Source organism: Hipposideros armiger, unplaced genomic scaffold (assembly GCF_001890085.2).
Source record: "Hipposideros armiger isolate ML-2016 unplaced genomic scaffold, ASM189008v1 scaffold_218, whole genome shotgun sequence".
In the NCBI taxonomy this organism is placed as follows: domain Eukaryota; kingdom Metazoa; phylum Chordata; class Mammalia; order Chiroptera; family Hipposideridae; genus Hipposideros; species Hipposideros armiger.
The window spans coordinates 328,573-342,928 of NW_017731568.1; the positions used below are offsets into that span (position 1 = coordinate 328,573).

Sequence of the window (14,356 nt, forward strand, 5' to 3'; positions counted from 1 at the left end):
TTTAAGAGAGGACCTAATTAGTGAATGACAACTGTCAATCCATTACTTTTACTAAGAATATTTGAGAGTGATTTGAATCTCTTTGTGTAAATGGAAGTAACTGACAAAATCTTTTCCTTCTAGAAGAGACTGAAACATCTTTAAAGCATTGTAAGTTCTTAAGGGAAAGGACTCTCTTAAGAACAAAATGGTTCAAGTAGTTTCTTTCCTTAAGAAATGAAAACTGTCATAGGATCTGTGCAGTGTTTCTGAATTTATCTTTTCTACTCAGCAGTTGTCATATTCAGTTTTTCCGAAACAGAAGATGAATATACAAACACTCCTTTATATTTAATTCATTTACTTAAAATTTGAATTTACTTATAAATGGGAAGGTGGTGGTTTTTAGGTTTAAGTTATTGGGTTAAAGGACACAGATTTAAAAAAAAATAGTCTGTCCTAATGAAACATATCCCATACTCACCCCATTAGATAATCTGTGTTATTTTTTATTTTGTATACTATCAATCCGCTTAGATGCCTCTAATTTTTAATTCTTTTTATCCTGTGAAACCACTGCTTTTTAGAAAGCTTTTAAATCCTGTTTTTCTTTTGTCAGCTATGTTAGGCAGTCTGAGTTTAATTTTAGTAGTTTTTAGTTCTCACAATCAAAAATATTAGTGGGCATTTCTAACTTTGCTGTTTTTCTCATGAAGACTAGACATTTTAATGATGTTATTTTCTGTTAAACACTTAAACTGTGCTCTGGAAATTTATAGGGCTACAAAATAGAATTAGTACTTGAATATTTGTTTTTGAATATAGTGGGTAAAGTACTGAATATTTGCATGAAGTAAAGTTAGCTACAAACTTATGCTACATTAAGTAGATTTGTATAATTCCTCTGCTTTAATAGTTAGAATTACCATAATAAAATTTTGTTTTTGTGGTTTTGAGTAAAGGGTCAATTTTTTTGTGAATATTTGTGATTTCTTTTAAACAAAAAAGTTGCCGTAACTGATTCAACCTCATTTCTTGGTATTTTTTTCCCCTGTAGATTTTTTTAAAACAGAATTAATATGTAGAAGATTATGCTGGCTCTTCCCTTTTGCTCTTAAGTATTTCTTATAAGCACTATCAAATCAGCTGTTACTTACCAGGCAAGTTTCAGGATGTTGTTTGTGCACATAATGCATTCACCAACCTGTTCTTTGCACTGCCTAAGTTTACCTTTGTTTTCTAGATTTGAGGTTATCTTGCAAATGATGTTTGTTTTTTTCCTTAAGCTTATCCTTTTTTATTCCCTTTGCTTTTTCACTCTCCACTACCCTTTGCTACTTTAGAGCTAGTCACAGCTTTATTTTTCTCTACAAAGGTCTTTTAAAAAACTGTTTGGCTATCTTATTACATTTATCTGTTTTATCTAATTTCCTGTATAAAGTTTATACCACTTAAATTTTCTTTTGTTGTTTCTATGAGTTTTAAAAAGTATTTGCTAAAAATGTGTCATATTGTCTTACTTTAAGTAGCCACTTTAAAAAATAAGAATTGTTAGTCTTATTCATATGTGCAAAATGAGTGCAAATGATTAAGACTTTACATTTTTTTCTTGGTGTATTCAGTAAGTTGATGATGCTTGATATAGCATAGTTTTCAGGAAATTTCATGGTTAGAGTACATGAAAAGTGAATTTTCTCTAAATCAGTATTACAGCTGTATTACAAACAGTATTTCAATTTCCAGATGTGACAAATGATCTTACATGTAAATTTCAGTCCTGAACAACCTAGTTTCAAGTAATTCAAGTCAGCAAAATAACTTAAAACTTTGGATTTAACTTTTTACATACTGACTACCTGAGATCATAAGTGTATTCATAAGGGAGATAGTGATAACAAGTGTAGTAGAAAAGATTCAAGGGACAGTACAGTAAATAATTTAATTTCTGTGTGCCGTTCAAATATGTGAATTTCTTAAGTTTACTACTACGTGTAGCAGTCTATAAGGAAAAAAATACCTTTATATGTGTATTGTATAGATTTAAGTCAGTGAGGCCTAGGGCATTTATAAGACTTGTGAATCAGAATATAATGAGTTATCAAAAATTTTACAAGTATGTTTTCCCTAAAATCTCACAATTTTGTCAGTCTTGTTGATTGACGCAGCCTGTGTATTTTGGTGTCATTTTCATTTAATAACAGTTTTAGATAAACTCATTCTGTAACAGAATGTTAAACTTCCTAATAACATGGCTCTTTTAAAACTAAAGGAAAGAAAAACCCTTAATACTTAAAATAATTCTAATAGACTTATTTTTATACTGCTTTTCAATACTGTTTTTCCTTTAGTTTACTATAGAGTAAATTTTTTCCAGGCACAAGTATTTACTTAAAACAAATATGGATTTGCTATATTCAGTTCAAATAGCTGAGTGTCGTTTTAGCAGATACACAGCAATGTATATTTTCACTTCTCCTTGTTTGTCGCTTCTTTTATCTTACCCTAAAAACAAAACAAACAAAAAAGAACCAAACCAACTTTATAATAAAAAAAATTCTTCAGTGGAATTTGAGGTTTTTTTATTTGATTTTGCTGATCTTAGTTGTAGACCAATGGAAGAAGGTAATGAGATGTTGGACCATTTGGGTTGGGTGAGGTAGAGGTGGCGATTCTCCGAATGCCGTGTTCAGATTATTTGAGACTCTGTATTTTGGAACTATATGTATGTATTTATTGGACTAGAATTAGAATGCCTCTCCATTAGGACAATTAATCCTGTGCATGCAGAATCAGTGTGACAGAAGGTGCATGAATGACTATTTTCATCAATAAAACGGCACTGACCTTTCCAGCTTGCACTTTTGAGTACTTCGCATGTAATTCATTCATTTGCTTTTATGATGCTGGCTGAATAATTTTATTAACATTTTAATAAAGATGCAGTGATCTATGTTTTATAACATTAGATTTCTAATGTCAGTCCATTGAAAGAATATCAGTTATAGAAAGAATAATAACCTTCAAATTTGTGATTCATAGATATGAAGCACCATTTAACTGTTGTTCATATTAAATGTTTAGAAATTTATGAGATCTCAGGGCATTTAGAATTTGAGTTGTGAATACCAAAACTTGAGACTGCACCTTTAAAGTAATTTGAGTATATGCTATTAGTACATTTTTATTATGATTATGTAAAGCTATAACCGTTTACTGCCAACAGCTTGCATTGCCAACTGCTGATATTTTTTCTTTTAATAATATGCTGCATGTAGATAAAGATGACCTCTCCCCAACTACTGAGGTTTGGGATGTAGACCAGGGACTAATAAGTAAACTGAAGGAACAGTACAAGAAGGAACGAAAGGGGAAGAAAGGGGTGAAGAGTAAGTGCAGATTCTATTATAATTTTTGTATACCAATCTTTGAGAAAAAAATTATTTAGTTCTGTTTTTTTGTGTACTTTTTTTGTTTGTTTCATAAAGGGGGCAACTAACTTTAAACTTTGTCTGTTGTATAATTGAAATTTATTGGAATATGACTTAGGAAGTGTTAATTGATCAAGTGGGAAATCATTTTAAATATGTGGCTAAGGATGAAGGAAAGGTTTCAAGGATTTTTTTTTTTTTGTAAGCTTTAAAAAGTTTACCAAATTGTAAGCAATATTGGCCTTGGAATTAAAATTAATGGAGATTTGTTTAAAAGAGAGAGTATAAATTTCCTTAATTTTGATACATAGGGTATTATAGCTATAACCAACTCATAGCCAGGTTACATTTCTTGGTTAGGGAATCCTGACATACAATGAATAGGAAAGCCCTTTCCATAATTTTTGCTTTTGGCCTAGTCCAACCACAAACAATAGCAAAAAAAAAATCTCTCCTGGGTGGTATTTTTTTTGGCTGTTCTGGTAGAAGAAGGCCAGAGGAGAGGGTAGTGATGGCAGTAGATTTTGTTTGGCAATAGCTGAGTGTCTTCTGGTGCCTCGATGTATTTTTCACAATGTTGTATCCTGACTGATGTACTGTAAAGGTATAAACTTAGCTATAGCACCTCTCAAAGAAGTAATTCATTTTCATTTTGTGAATCAAACTTAAAAACAGCCACATGAAAAATATCTTCAGACCTGTTACGATTAAATAGAGAAACTTATTTTTGGGAAACTTTATTTTGAACTGACCATTGATTATCACTAGTCTAACTTTTTTACTGTCAAGGAGAAAACAGTGGATGATACAGGCAGAAACTATACATAGACATCTTCCATATTCCTTTCTCTGGTGACAAATAAATTAGTTTATAAAATAGCAGGTGTAATGGAAAAGAATGTAAGTTTCTTTGAGTGAGGCCTTTTTTTTAATGGTTTAATTTATTGTGGAGGCTAATAAGTGGAGTTTTGGGATTTATAACTTGTTAGGCAATTTTCTTTTATAATTTTATGCTAATTTGTTATTGTATGTGAAAAAAAAGAAACTATTCTCTAAGAATTTTCAGTCTGTATGGTGAACTGCTTATTGTATTTTAAAACATTTAGTGCTGGACAGAGGCCGAATTCAGCTGTAACATCACTTACCTATATAATTCATGCATGTTAAGTATAAAAGCACTTTTGCATGATTAACTATTTTAATATAGATACAATAGCATTAGAATTTTAGGGTTTAAGTCTTTTTCTAAAGGAATGAAGTAGTTTATTTTAATATTACATTACTTATTTTATGTATTATTCATAAACTGACTTATCTGCTGAAGATTTCTTTAGAAAAAAATGTCAAATAATGTTGCTTTAAATTTAAAATACCCCATTTTTTTTCCCGATAGAATATAATTAGATCTATACATTTTTGAGATTTAGAAATAACATATAAGTCAGCTTAAGGTCTTTTTTAATTGTAGGTTTTAAAGTTTTCTAAAAAATGTTTTTTATTTAAAAAACATTCCTGTTTAAGAAATATTAGAAACAGATGAACTAAACTAACATTTAACATCCCTATAAAATATTAATTTTCCTTAATAGGTCCATAACATACAAAGTTTTGTTATTTGCCTACTTAATAGCTCATAGGAAACATCATTTTATGTCAAATATTTTCCTGTATAATGCTTTTATTTATTTATTTATTTTTTTACAAGCTACCCTGTTGTCCAACAGAATATTGGAGAACCTACTATGTGAAATGGGTGAAAGGGAACTGCTGTGATTAAATCAGAACTGGGGGACCTTGGAGCCATGCCTTGAGGCTCTCATGCCTCAATACTATTTTATTATCCAGATGTGCACTGTATTTTCAATCAACCCTTTAATTTTGATTCTGTCTTTTTTTTTTCAAAAACGAACTAACTTTGCTTATACAACCATAAAAATAACACATGCTTGTTATTCTGACAATATAAAAAGTATATAGAAACAAAGAAAAAGTCAAAATCACCTGCAGTTCTAACCACTTAGAGATTAATATTTGGCATGGTATTTATCCTTCCAGCCTTTTCTAAGTGCGTTTATGCATTAATCTCCTTTTTAATTTTTTCAACAAAACTATCACTATATTATTTTTAACTCATTTTTTCTTACTTAGTTGTATAGTCATCTAAATAAAATATGATTTTAGTGGTTACATTGTATTGCATTTTGTAGATTATCCTAGCCTCCATTGCTTAAACCTTAGAATGTGTCATTTCTATTTTTGTAAACATCAGTGTCTCTAAGATGAGGTTTCCAGCAAAGTGTCTTAGGAATGAGTAATTAGGAAATAATAGTTTCTTTTTACATTTGCTTTGTGAATTTAGATAAATAAAAATGTTTTACTGTTAAATATAGAGTTAAGTGAGAAAATGTTGGCCTTGAACCCCTGCCATCCTTAAGATAAAACTTAAGGAAATGAAAACTTTTAAAAAATTTTTTTAATTGACAATTTATAAACTTCGAATGGTCTTATCCACATAGATTATCATGTTACCAAACCACAAAGACATTCTCTTACATGACCACAGTATAACAGTGAAAACCAGGAAATTAACAGTGATACAAAACTATTATTTAGCCTACTCAATTTTCATTTTTTAATAATTTCTAAGCTTTCTGTAATTGGGGAAGGGAGTAAGGGGAAATTTCTAAATTAATTAACCTTCTTTTAAAATCTTGGTCCAGTAGAATTTTTCTAGTTTTCTATGATCTTTTTTCTTTATTTTATACCTTATAAAAGCATGTAAATCAAAATCAGTAGCAATTTGAAACCATATAGTGTATAACATTTGAAGTAAGTGTGAAGCATCTGAAATCTGGAATCTTTATTTAGAATATGAGAAAGGAGTTAAAAATCTTTGCCTATTTCAAATTGGAAAGTTTAAGTTGTGAATTGTAATGTTTTCTTTTGACAAATGCTCTTATTCTTATGGCTTATTGTTACTTCTGTGCTATTTTATACCATAAAATTGAGGCTTATTAAGAAGATTAGGTTATTTCATTTCCTTCAAAAGATTTAGAGGCTTTCCTTATTTCAAAGATTCACATTCTGAGAATTTGTATCTTTACAATTCTGCTTCTTAGTGATGGACTTGTCTTAGTTTTCCTAATTCTAATTTATCTTGACTTCTCTGTCTTTTCTATATATAGAATGTGATTTATCTGCTATTCTGCTTCTTTCCTTTACTGATGTTATAGAATAGCTGTACACCTTCTGACTTATCAATCAGTACATTGGAAAAGGGAAGTCTCAATTTTTTCAATATTTCTTTTAAAGTAAATTATAACTGAGTATCCCTGGATCATTTTCTAGTTTTCTTTTTTTTTTTCCAGATTTCATATTAGTATTTATCATTTGCTATTCCAGATCCAAGATTGCAAACTGTCACCAGAAAATTAAAATTTTTTAAAGTGTGACTTTACTCCAAATATCTGTATGTTAGGCATTTTAATACATTTAAGGAGAAATTATTATTTTTTAGCAATAACTTTCAGCAGACTTTAAAAAAACACTTTGACGCACTAGAAAATATCTGTGATGATTAAGCTGCTTCTATTTAGGATAGAATATAAATTCAAAGAGCCCATAAGCAGTTTAATATGCTCTCTCCTGCATCAAATAAAAGAAACACAGTTGTTTCATCGCAAAGGAATATTATTTTCATCTAAGAGATGCAGTTGTTTTATATTTCTGGCTTAATATCATACTTTTAAAACAGACCATTCAATTCTTCAACTCAGATTTTTTTTCTTTTTTTTTTTCCTCCCCCAAGAAAATAATTTAGGCATTGTGATGTCGGTCAGAAAGTATCAGACCTATGCGCTTTCAATCAGTATGCTTTTTTAAACTGCAGAATCACTTTGCAGCTAAATTAGTTGTTTTTCCTTAATATTGTATCAGTTTTTTAAAGATGACAGTTGTGTGAAAGCTTTATTTTAATTGGAATGGTAGTCAAAAAATAGAACAGATCTAACAAACATAATTGAATCCTTATTCGAAAATAAACTTATCTTTTCCAGATTGCCTGCTAACACTTGGTTTCTCTTTAGAATATACAATTAACAGAAGATAGGAACATTTGACAAAGGGAAAACATTAGATTTGTTTAAAAAGTACTGTTTTACTTAGAATAATAGAGTATATAGAAAATAAATTTCATATGTCATAAGTTGTCTGTAAGTTTGGATTTATAAAACCACTAACAACAGTTATCAGTCCATAGTAAACTGGCTTACTACATGGTGTAATTAGTATGTTTTTTGTTGTCCTGTAATCTGTTTAGATGATTGTGCATTTGTATAGATTTGGTGGTCATGGTTAAGAGGTAGGTAGGTAGGTAGGTTGTTTTATATTTATAATGGTAAAAAAAAGCTTTTCTTGCTATAAAAATTAGAAAACGTATTCTATAGATTTTAGCAGTAGTAACTGAGAATCAGTTTTTATTTAATTAATGTTTAAGGAATTTTCAATAATACCTTTGAATATTTTTATAATACTATATTATTGATATTATATATTATTATATTACACTAATACCATTAAAATTTTGTCACTGCTATCCACACTTCAAATGTTTTATGTGAAATTGCTTTTTCTTACATTTATTTAGGATATTGGATAGATTTAGAAAGAAATTGAAGACACATTAAATTTACAGTTGAAAGATGCTTTGCAAAGTAGATGCTAAATAAGACTATTATTTCTGGTTATGAAATCTGCTTTAATCCTTTAGCAGTTTTTAAGAAAGAAACTAGAATTAAAGCAGGGACTTGACATCTTTTCTTAAAGTTGACACTATGCTACATAGAAACTAATGAAAAAAAAAAGTAACAATTATGTAATTTGGGATCCTCTCTCTGAACAGTAACTTTCATGATGTCTCCGACTTTTCTTTCCTTCCATATGTTTGAGTCTGTGTTAGGAAGAGTATGACTTCGCATTATCTGTAATGACAAACTTCTTGTGTTTATTGTATTTGACTTTAGCTATCATATGATAAAAGTTTTTATAAGATAATATCTAATAAAGTCAAATTTTATGGTATACACGAGTATAATAAGAGTGAGCAGGGAAAAATCGATAAAGACTTCACAAGTAGATTGAACTGGTTTGGAGGAGTGGGTAGAATTGTGATAGGCTGAGGTGCACATTAGAGGATAGGAGCTAGTGTGTGTGTGTGTGTGTGTGTGTGTGTGTGTGTGTGTGTGTGTGTGTGTGTGCGCGCGCGCGCGCGCAGGAAGTCTCACCTTTGTGAGGGACAAGTGAGATACAGATATGACAAAATATGGTAGAAATAACTTTGGTGAATGTTGATAGTATAGGGAAACTGCTTTGGAAAATTAGATTTATTTTGTGGATCATTAAAAGATAGGAAAAATAGGATCAGATCATGAAGCACATGCAAGGTTAAGTACAAGATTTTAGTAAACCTTAATCCAAAAAGTGTTTACGTGCCACTGGTGCCTGAGTAAGGGTGATATAATAAATGTGATACTCAAATTTGATTGAAAGCATGTCGAGCTGGTGGATAGGTAAACCAATTAGGAATCTATTGCAATAATTCATAATAATGAAAGCTTTGATTTAAAAAAGCCAATAGAGAGAAAGAGATTAATCTGGAGATTACCTGAAGGGAAGATTCTTTTTCAAAACAGCCCCTACCCCTATTTTATAAGTTGAAGAGGAATTATTGAGATGTAGTTACAGAATTTTAAGAACAGAAACTAAATCAATGGTGGTGATATTCATAAGTGGGGAAATTATAAAGGAGAGCTATTTCGTGAGAAAGGATAACATTTATTTTCTTTCATGTTGAATTTAACTGATGGTTAGATGTCCAGTTGAGTTTTTTATTTATTAAGAGAATTTGTTGACAGTCACTTCATTGATGGGGAAAATCCTCAAATTATACTGAGTTTTTTCATTATAATTATTTTAGAAAATTCAAACTACTTGACCTATTGTATACTTCCATACAGAAGTAGAGTTGCTTAAGCATAAGCATTGCTAAGAAGTCAGGAATTACTGTAAAATAGAGCTTATTAATGTATAAGATTCTACCTATTTTCATTGTCTTCCCATGTCACTGTCATTTTGTTAAGGACACATAGATGAATGATAGTTCCTATATAGTTACTAATATTCTAATAGCCATAGTGAAATTTAATAATTGCACAGCAGTCCATTCATGTTGACATTAGTAAATATAAGGTCATAACGTATGATCTTAGATTTGCCTATCTTAATTTTTACTTTATACTGACTAGAAAGCATTTTCTTTTGTCTTTTCACATTATTTTTTCTAACATTCTTAAAACTATTTTCTTTCAAAATACATAAGAGATGCCTCTCCTGTCATTTCTGAAGTTCAAAGTTAGAGATCCCACTGTACTGCAGGTGCTTTTGAATTTTTCTATTTTGGCCTGAATTACCTAAGCAATAGCTGAAAATTCCCCCTTAAATTTATGGCCTGTGACACTGATGACTTTCCATACTATATGAGAAAATCAGAGAGCTTATTGGTAAATCAGGATTTTCAAATTTGGGAAAAGTGAAAAAATATTTAGAGGAAAATTGGGGTTGGGTTGTTAATGACAGATTTGTGTGAATGTGGCAGGAAAATATCCACATAAACACCAGGGAAAGTTAATTGTTTGTTGCACCCTCATAAAAATCATTTGTACTTATTTCTTTATCTTTTCAAAATAGTGAATTAAGTTGGGAAAACTCATGTTTTATTCTTTACACTGTTAAATATTATCTTAAACACCAAAATTTCCTCTGTTTACCTTTTGTGTCTGTTAGTTTACAGAACTTTGGTTGAGTGACAGAAGACTCAATTTTATGTATATATGAAACAGCGAATATATATACTATATGAATATATGTGTATATATATATAATATACACAGAAATAGTGAATATCCTAAATATTTAAATCACTTTAATATTTTGGGGTGGTGGTATAGAAAATTGATGACATCTTGAATTATCTGAGGTGTTTGTAACTGGAACTTCTTAAAAATCCTGTTTGTTAGTAAATTGGATTTAAAGGCTACGAGCAAGTCAAGCGGTAGCCATTAAATGAACCTCTGCTGCTGACATTAATTTACAGGGGTCAACAGGACAAAACTCTACGACATGATAGCTGATCTGGGAGATGATGAGCTGCCCCACATCCCTTCAGGAATCATTAATCAGTCTAGGTCAGCCTCTACTAGAATGACTGATCATGAAGGTGCAAGAGCAGAGGAAGGTACAAAATTTAGCTACCATGTTTATTTACATTGCAGAAGACGTTAACTCCAGATCACATATCCTTAATATTGTAAATTTGCTGCTGTTTTAGAATGCTGAAGATCATCTTATATGATCTTCAGAGAAGGTGGTGGGCAAGCTCTTTGTGTAATTGTCTTAAGGATATTGAAATTTTTGGCTTCTATGTCTTTATGTTTTATTTTTGTTTTTAATGTTAGGTGGAGTTGTTTCTGTTATAGGGGTCAGTACAGAGTACCTCTCGGAAATCTAACTTTAGCTTATAGATCTAGTAGCAGGAAAATAGTTTTTAAAAACACTTTAAAATAGTACATATTGAAAAGAACTGTTTAGTAACTTTGCTTAAATTTTAACAACTAATAACAGCTACTACATATTAGACAAGTGCCAGACATTGTGCTTGGAAATTTACATATATATTATTTCTAAAATTATACTCATGTAACAATTACCTGATTTAATCAGTGTTCTTTAACTTGGTACCAAGTGTATACTACTTGGTAATGAATTTTCTAAAATTTACCTAAATTAGAAATGTGTAGGAAATGAAAGTACTACTTAGGCATTATTTCCAAAATTGATTTTAGCTGAAGATATGTAGATATACTTGAGTAATTTATAATTCTAGGTCCAGATAGTTACAGTTCTAAGTAATGATACTGAATTCTTACAAAAGGTTTATTGTGATATATCAGGTATGTATAAGATTATTCATTATCTAATAATTTAGCATATTGATTGAATTTCATTGATGTTTCTATTTTTGATAATGTAATGGAATTTGTTTGATGCCCCAGTCAAAAATTTTTAAATGCATTTCATTCTAAGAGTTCTCTAATAGCACAGTTTTCGTACAGTTAAACTTAAATAATTTTGCTTTTTTTTCTTTTACAGTCACCTCTGCATGCATTTACCACTCAACCATAATCTGTAAGAAAATTTGAGGAAGGATAGATAAAATCACTAAAATAATAAACCCAAAACATATTAAAGCATGAAAAGCAACAGGAAAAGTAAAATAGTCTTGGTTTTTCTAGATCTTGTTTCTATTATTGATCTATTTTCCTGTTTTACTTCAAGAAGTATTTTCTAAAATGCACATATCAACTCCATTATTTTTTATTTTATGCATTTTAATGGTAGTTTAGCTTCTTTAGCTTTTGGTCTATTTCACCAAATAATGCATAGGAAACTTCCTAAAGTATTTGTAGTTTGTGTCGTACATTTAAACTGCAGATTTTGCACTTTAGAGCTCTCTGTGCATGCTTATGTGTATGTGTGCTTTTTAAAGAAAAAATGTAAGTCAGCGATCTAATTCTTAATGGCAGAAGGAGGAGGAGAAGGGAGATGAGCACAAACCTCCTTATACTTTTCTAACTGTAAATCTTAGAATTCATTTTAAAAGATTCAAATTCAGCTTCAACTTAGAGCTAAGAAGGGGATGTTAGAGTTCATACTCTCTCATTTTCAGTGGCAACCTCCAACTTCATGCTTTCCTGGCGAAGCCTGTGTCATATCTCATTTTATAGAGAAAAAATGTCTGTTTTCAAAGAAACTTCTGCATTACAACCTTTCAGACTGTTTTTAGTAGACTTGAGGCATACCATGTCAGCATAAATGGAATCGGTTATTGGGCTGTGTTCTTTTGGTTTGATAAAATTGAAAGAGAAAGGAAGAGTTTGATATGTTAGCTTCAGATTTCCTTGGTCATTAGTACCCATAAAAAGGAGGATTAGTTATAGAAGTGCATAAAGGACCTTGATGTAAGACCCCATATTATGGACTCTAAGATTTTCATAAAGGAAAATGCTAATATGATAATACTGTTTTTAAATTGCTTGTTGAAATCTCTTAGGCTATTAAATAAAAAGTGTCATAATTTCCATCATTAAAAACTGCTTTTAATAATTTTTCTTCTTTGAATTGCTAATGACATTTTTATGCTTTTGTAATCGTGCTGTAATTAATTATTAACATTAATAAAATGAATTTATAGAATACAAATTAATTCCCTCTGCAAGGAAACAAGGGCAAATAAATTGAGTATTTACTGTGATTACTGCATGGCACAGTGTTGATGGGTGATTATGGAAAGTAGAAATGTAGCTTAAAAGATTTTTTTCACATATATATAAAATAAATGCTGAGTAAGCAGCATAGGTTGCTATATGTAAATAAATATGTGTGTGTATAGAGATAGAGAAATGTAGTCAGTCATATAATTAATTAGAAATGGGTATAATACTTTTTGTTTAATACAATTAATCTAAAACTCCAATATAACTAGCTAATACTACCCAGTCACTTCCCTTCACATGCCCTTAAATTGGTCTACAACTAATTAGAAATATCTGTACACAAAGAATAATAATGCAAAATAATTTATCAGTATGTTAAAGTTACTTTATTAGGCTTTTATCAAAGATTTGTTATTGAGTGTATAATTGTGAGTGGGAGGAATTGTGGCATTTTGTTCTAAGTTGTCTTCCTAACAAATTAGGAGCTTAAAAGAAAAATCTGTCCTTGTAGGGCTAAAAATCCTTTGAGTAAATATCTAATGAATTTTATATAATTGTTCTTAAACATAATTTTAAACTATGGATTTTATCATTCTTAAATGCTTCTGGTATTATCAATAATTGCATACTAGATATTGGTAGGAAGGATCAGTAAGAGCTACAGATTATTCAGACTCAATGAATATAATCATTAAAAGATTACACCCAAAACTAATATAATATTGTATGTTAGCTATATTTTAATTTAAAAATTTTTAAAGAAAAAAGAGATTAAATACTACTAGTATCCATATGTATATTTTCTATCAATTTAGATCAGTTGCTGGTACACAACATTTTAGCGATGTCATTTAGGACCTGATTTAGGTCAAATTATGTAGCTTACTTTATAGCATAAGTAAATAAGATATACTAAATAAAGATGAATTTCACTTTTGCTGTAGTATATATCGAGGAGAAGTTGACTTGTACCTTCTCAGAATTATTTTCAGTAGTATTAGTGATGACTAACAAATTTTATACCTGTTATATTTCCTGTAGTGTATTAAATTTATCATTATTCTTAGGAATTTTTTAAAATTGATAATTAGCTTGAGTTTTTATGTTTCCCTTTTAAATTTGCTCATGAATTTTACATGTGTTTTGATATGTTGAGTTGTTTTGTATTACAGTGACTTGTGTACTTTCTTCTTGCATCTTAAGATTAAAATTTTGCTTTCAAAGCATGTTTGAAATGATACTGAGAATTATTGCTTATACTATAACTTACAGCAAAATATGTATTAGTATAGTTATTCTAATTATGGCATTGTTTGATATTAATTGTTCAAAGTAACAGAAATTTAAAGTCTATAGTTAGTCGTTGAAGATTAGTTATTTTAGAAGTATCACGGTAAATAAAAGAGAATTTAATATAAAAAATCATAGCCACAGCTTGAAAGCTGGAAGACCTGAATATCATATGGATTAACCTTTTACAGAAAGGAAATTGACATTTTTGTTAGTAGAACTGCCCTCTTTCTAGTCCATTGCTGTTACTGGAGGAATCTAAGCAATTTAAGGCTTCATTTCAGTAAACTGGTAACAGTTTTACAGACTGGAGATCATTTACATTTGAGT

At 29.9% G+C, this 14,356-nt stretch overlaps 1 protein-coding gene across 4 annotated transcripts in view; it reads left to right on the forward strand.

Moving 5' to 3' along the window:
* STRN3 (striatin 3) overlaps positions 1-14,356 on the forward strand; it is a 107,140-nt gene that overhangs the window by 76,150 nt on the left and 16,634 nt on the right. Inside the window, exons 8-9 of one of the 4 annotated variants that reach the window (XM_019654279.1) lie at positions 3,255-3,365; positions 10,558-10,698. The exons of 1 other annotated variant lie outside the window; for it this stretch is intronic. In XM_019654279.1, the coding sequence (XP_019509824.1) occupies positions 3,255-3,365; positions 10,558-10,698 (252 nt within the window). The remainder of the gene's footprint in view (positions 1-3,254; positions 3,366-10,557; positions 10,699-14,356) is intronic. 2 more of the 4 variants (XM_019654281.1, XM_019654280.1) reach the window with 2 other exon arrangements.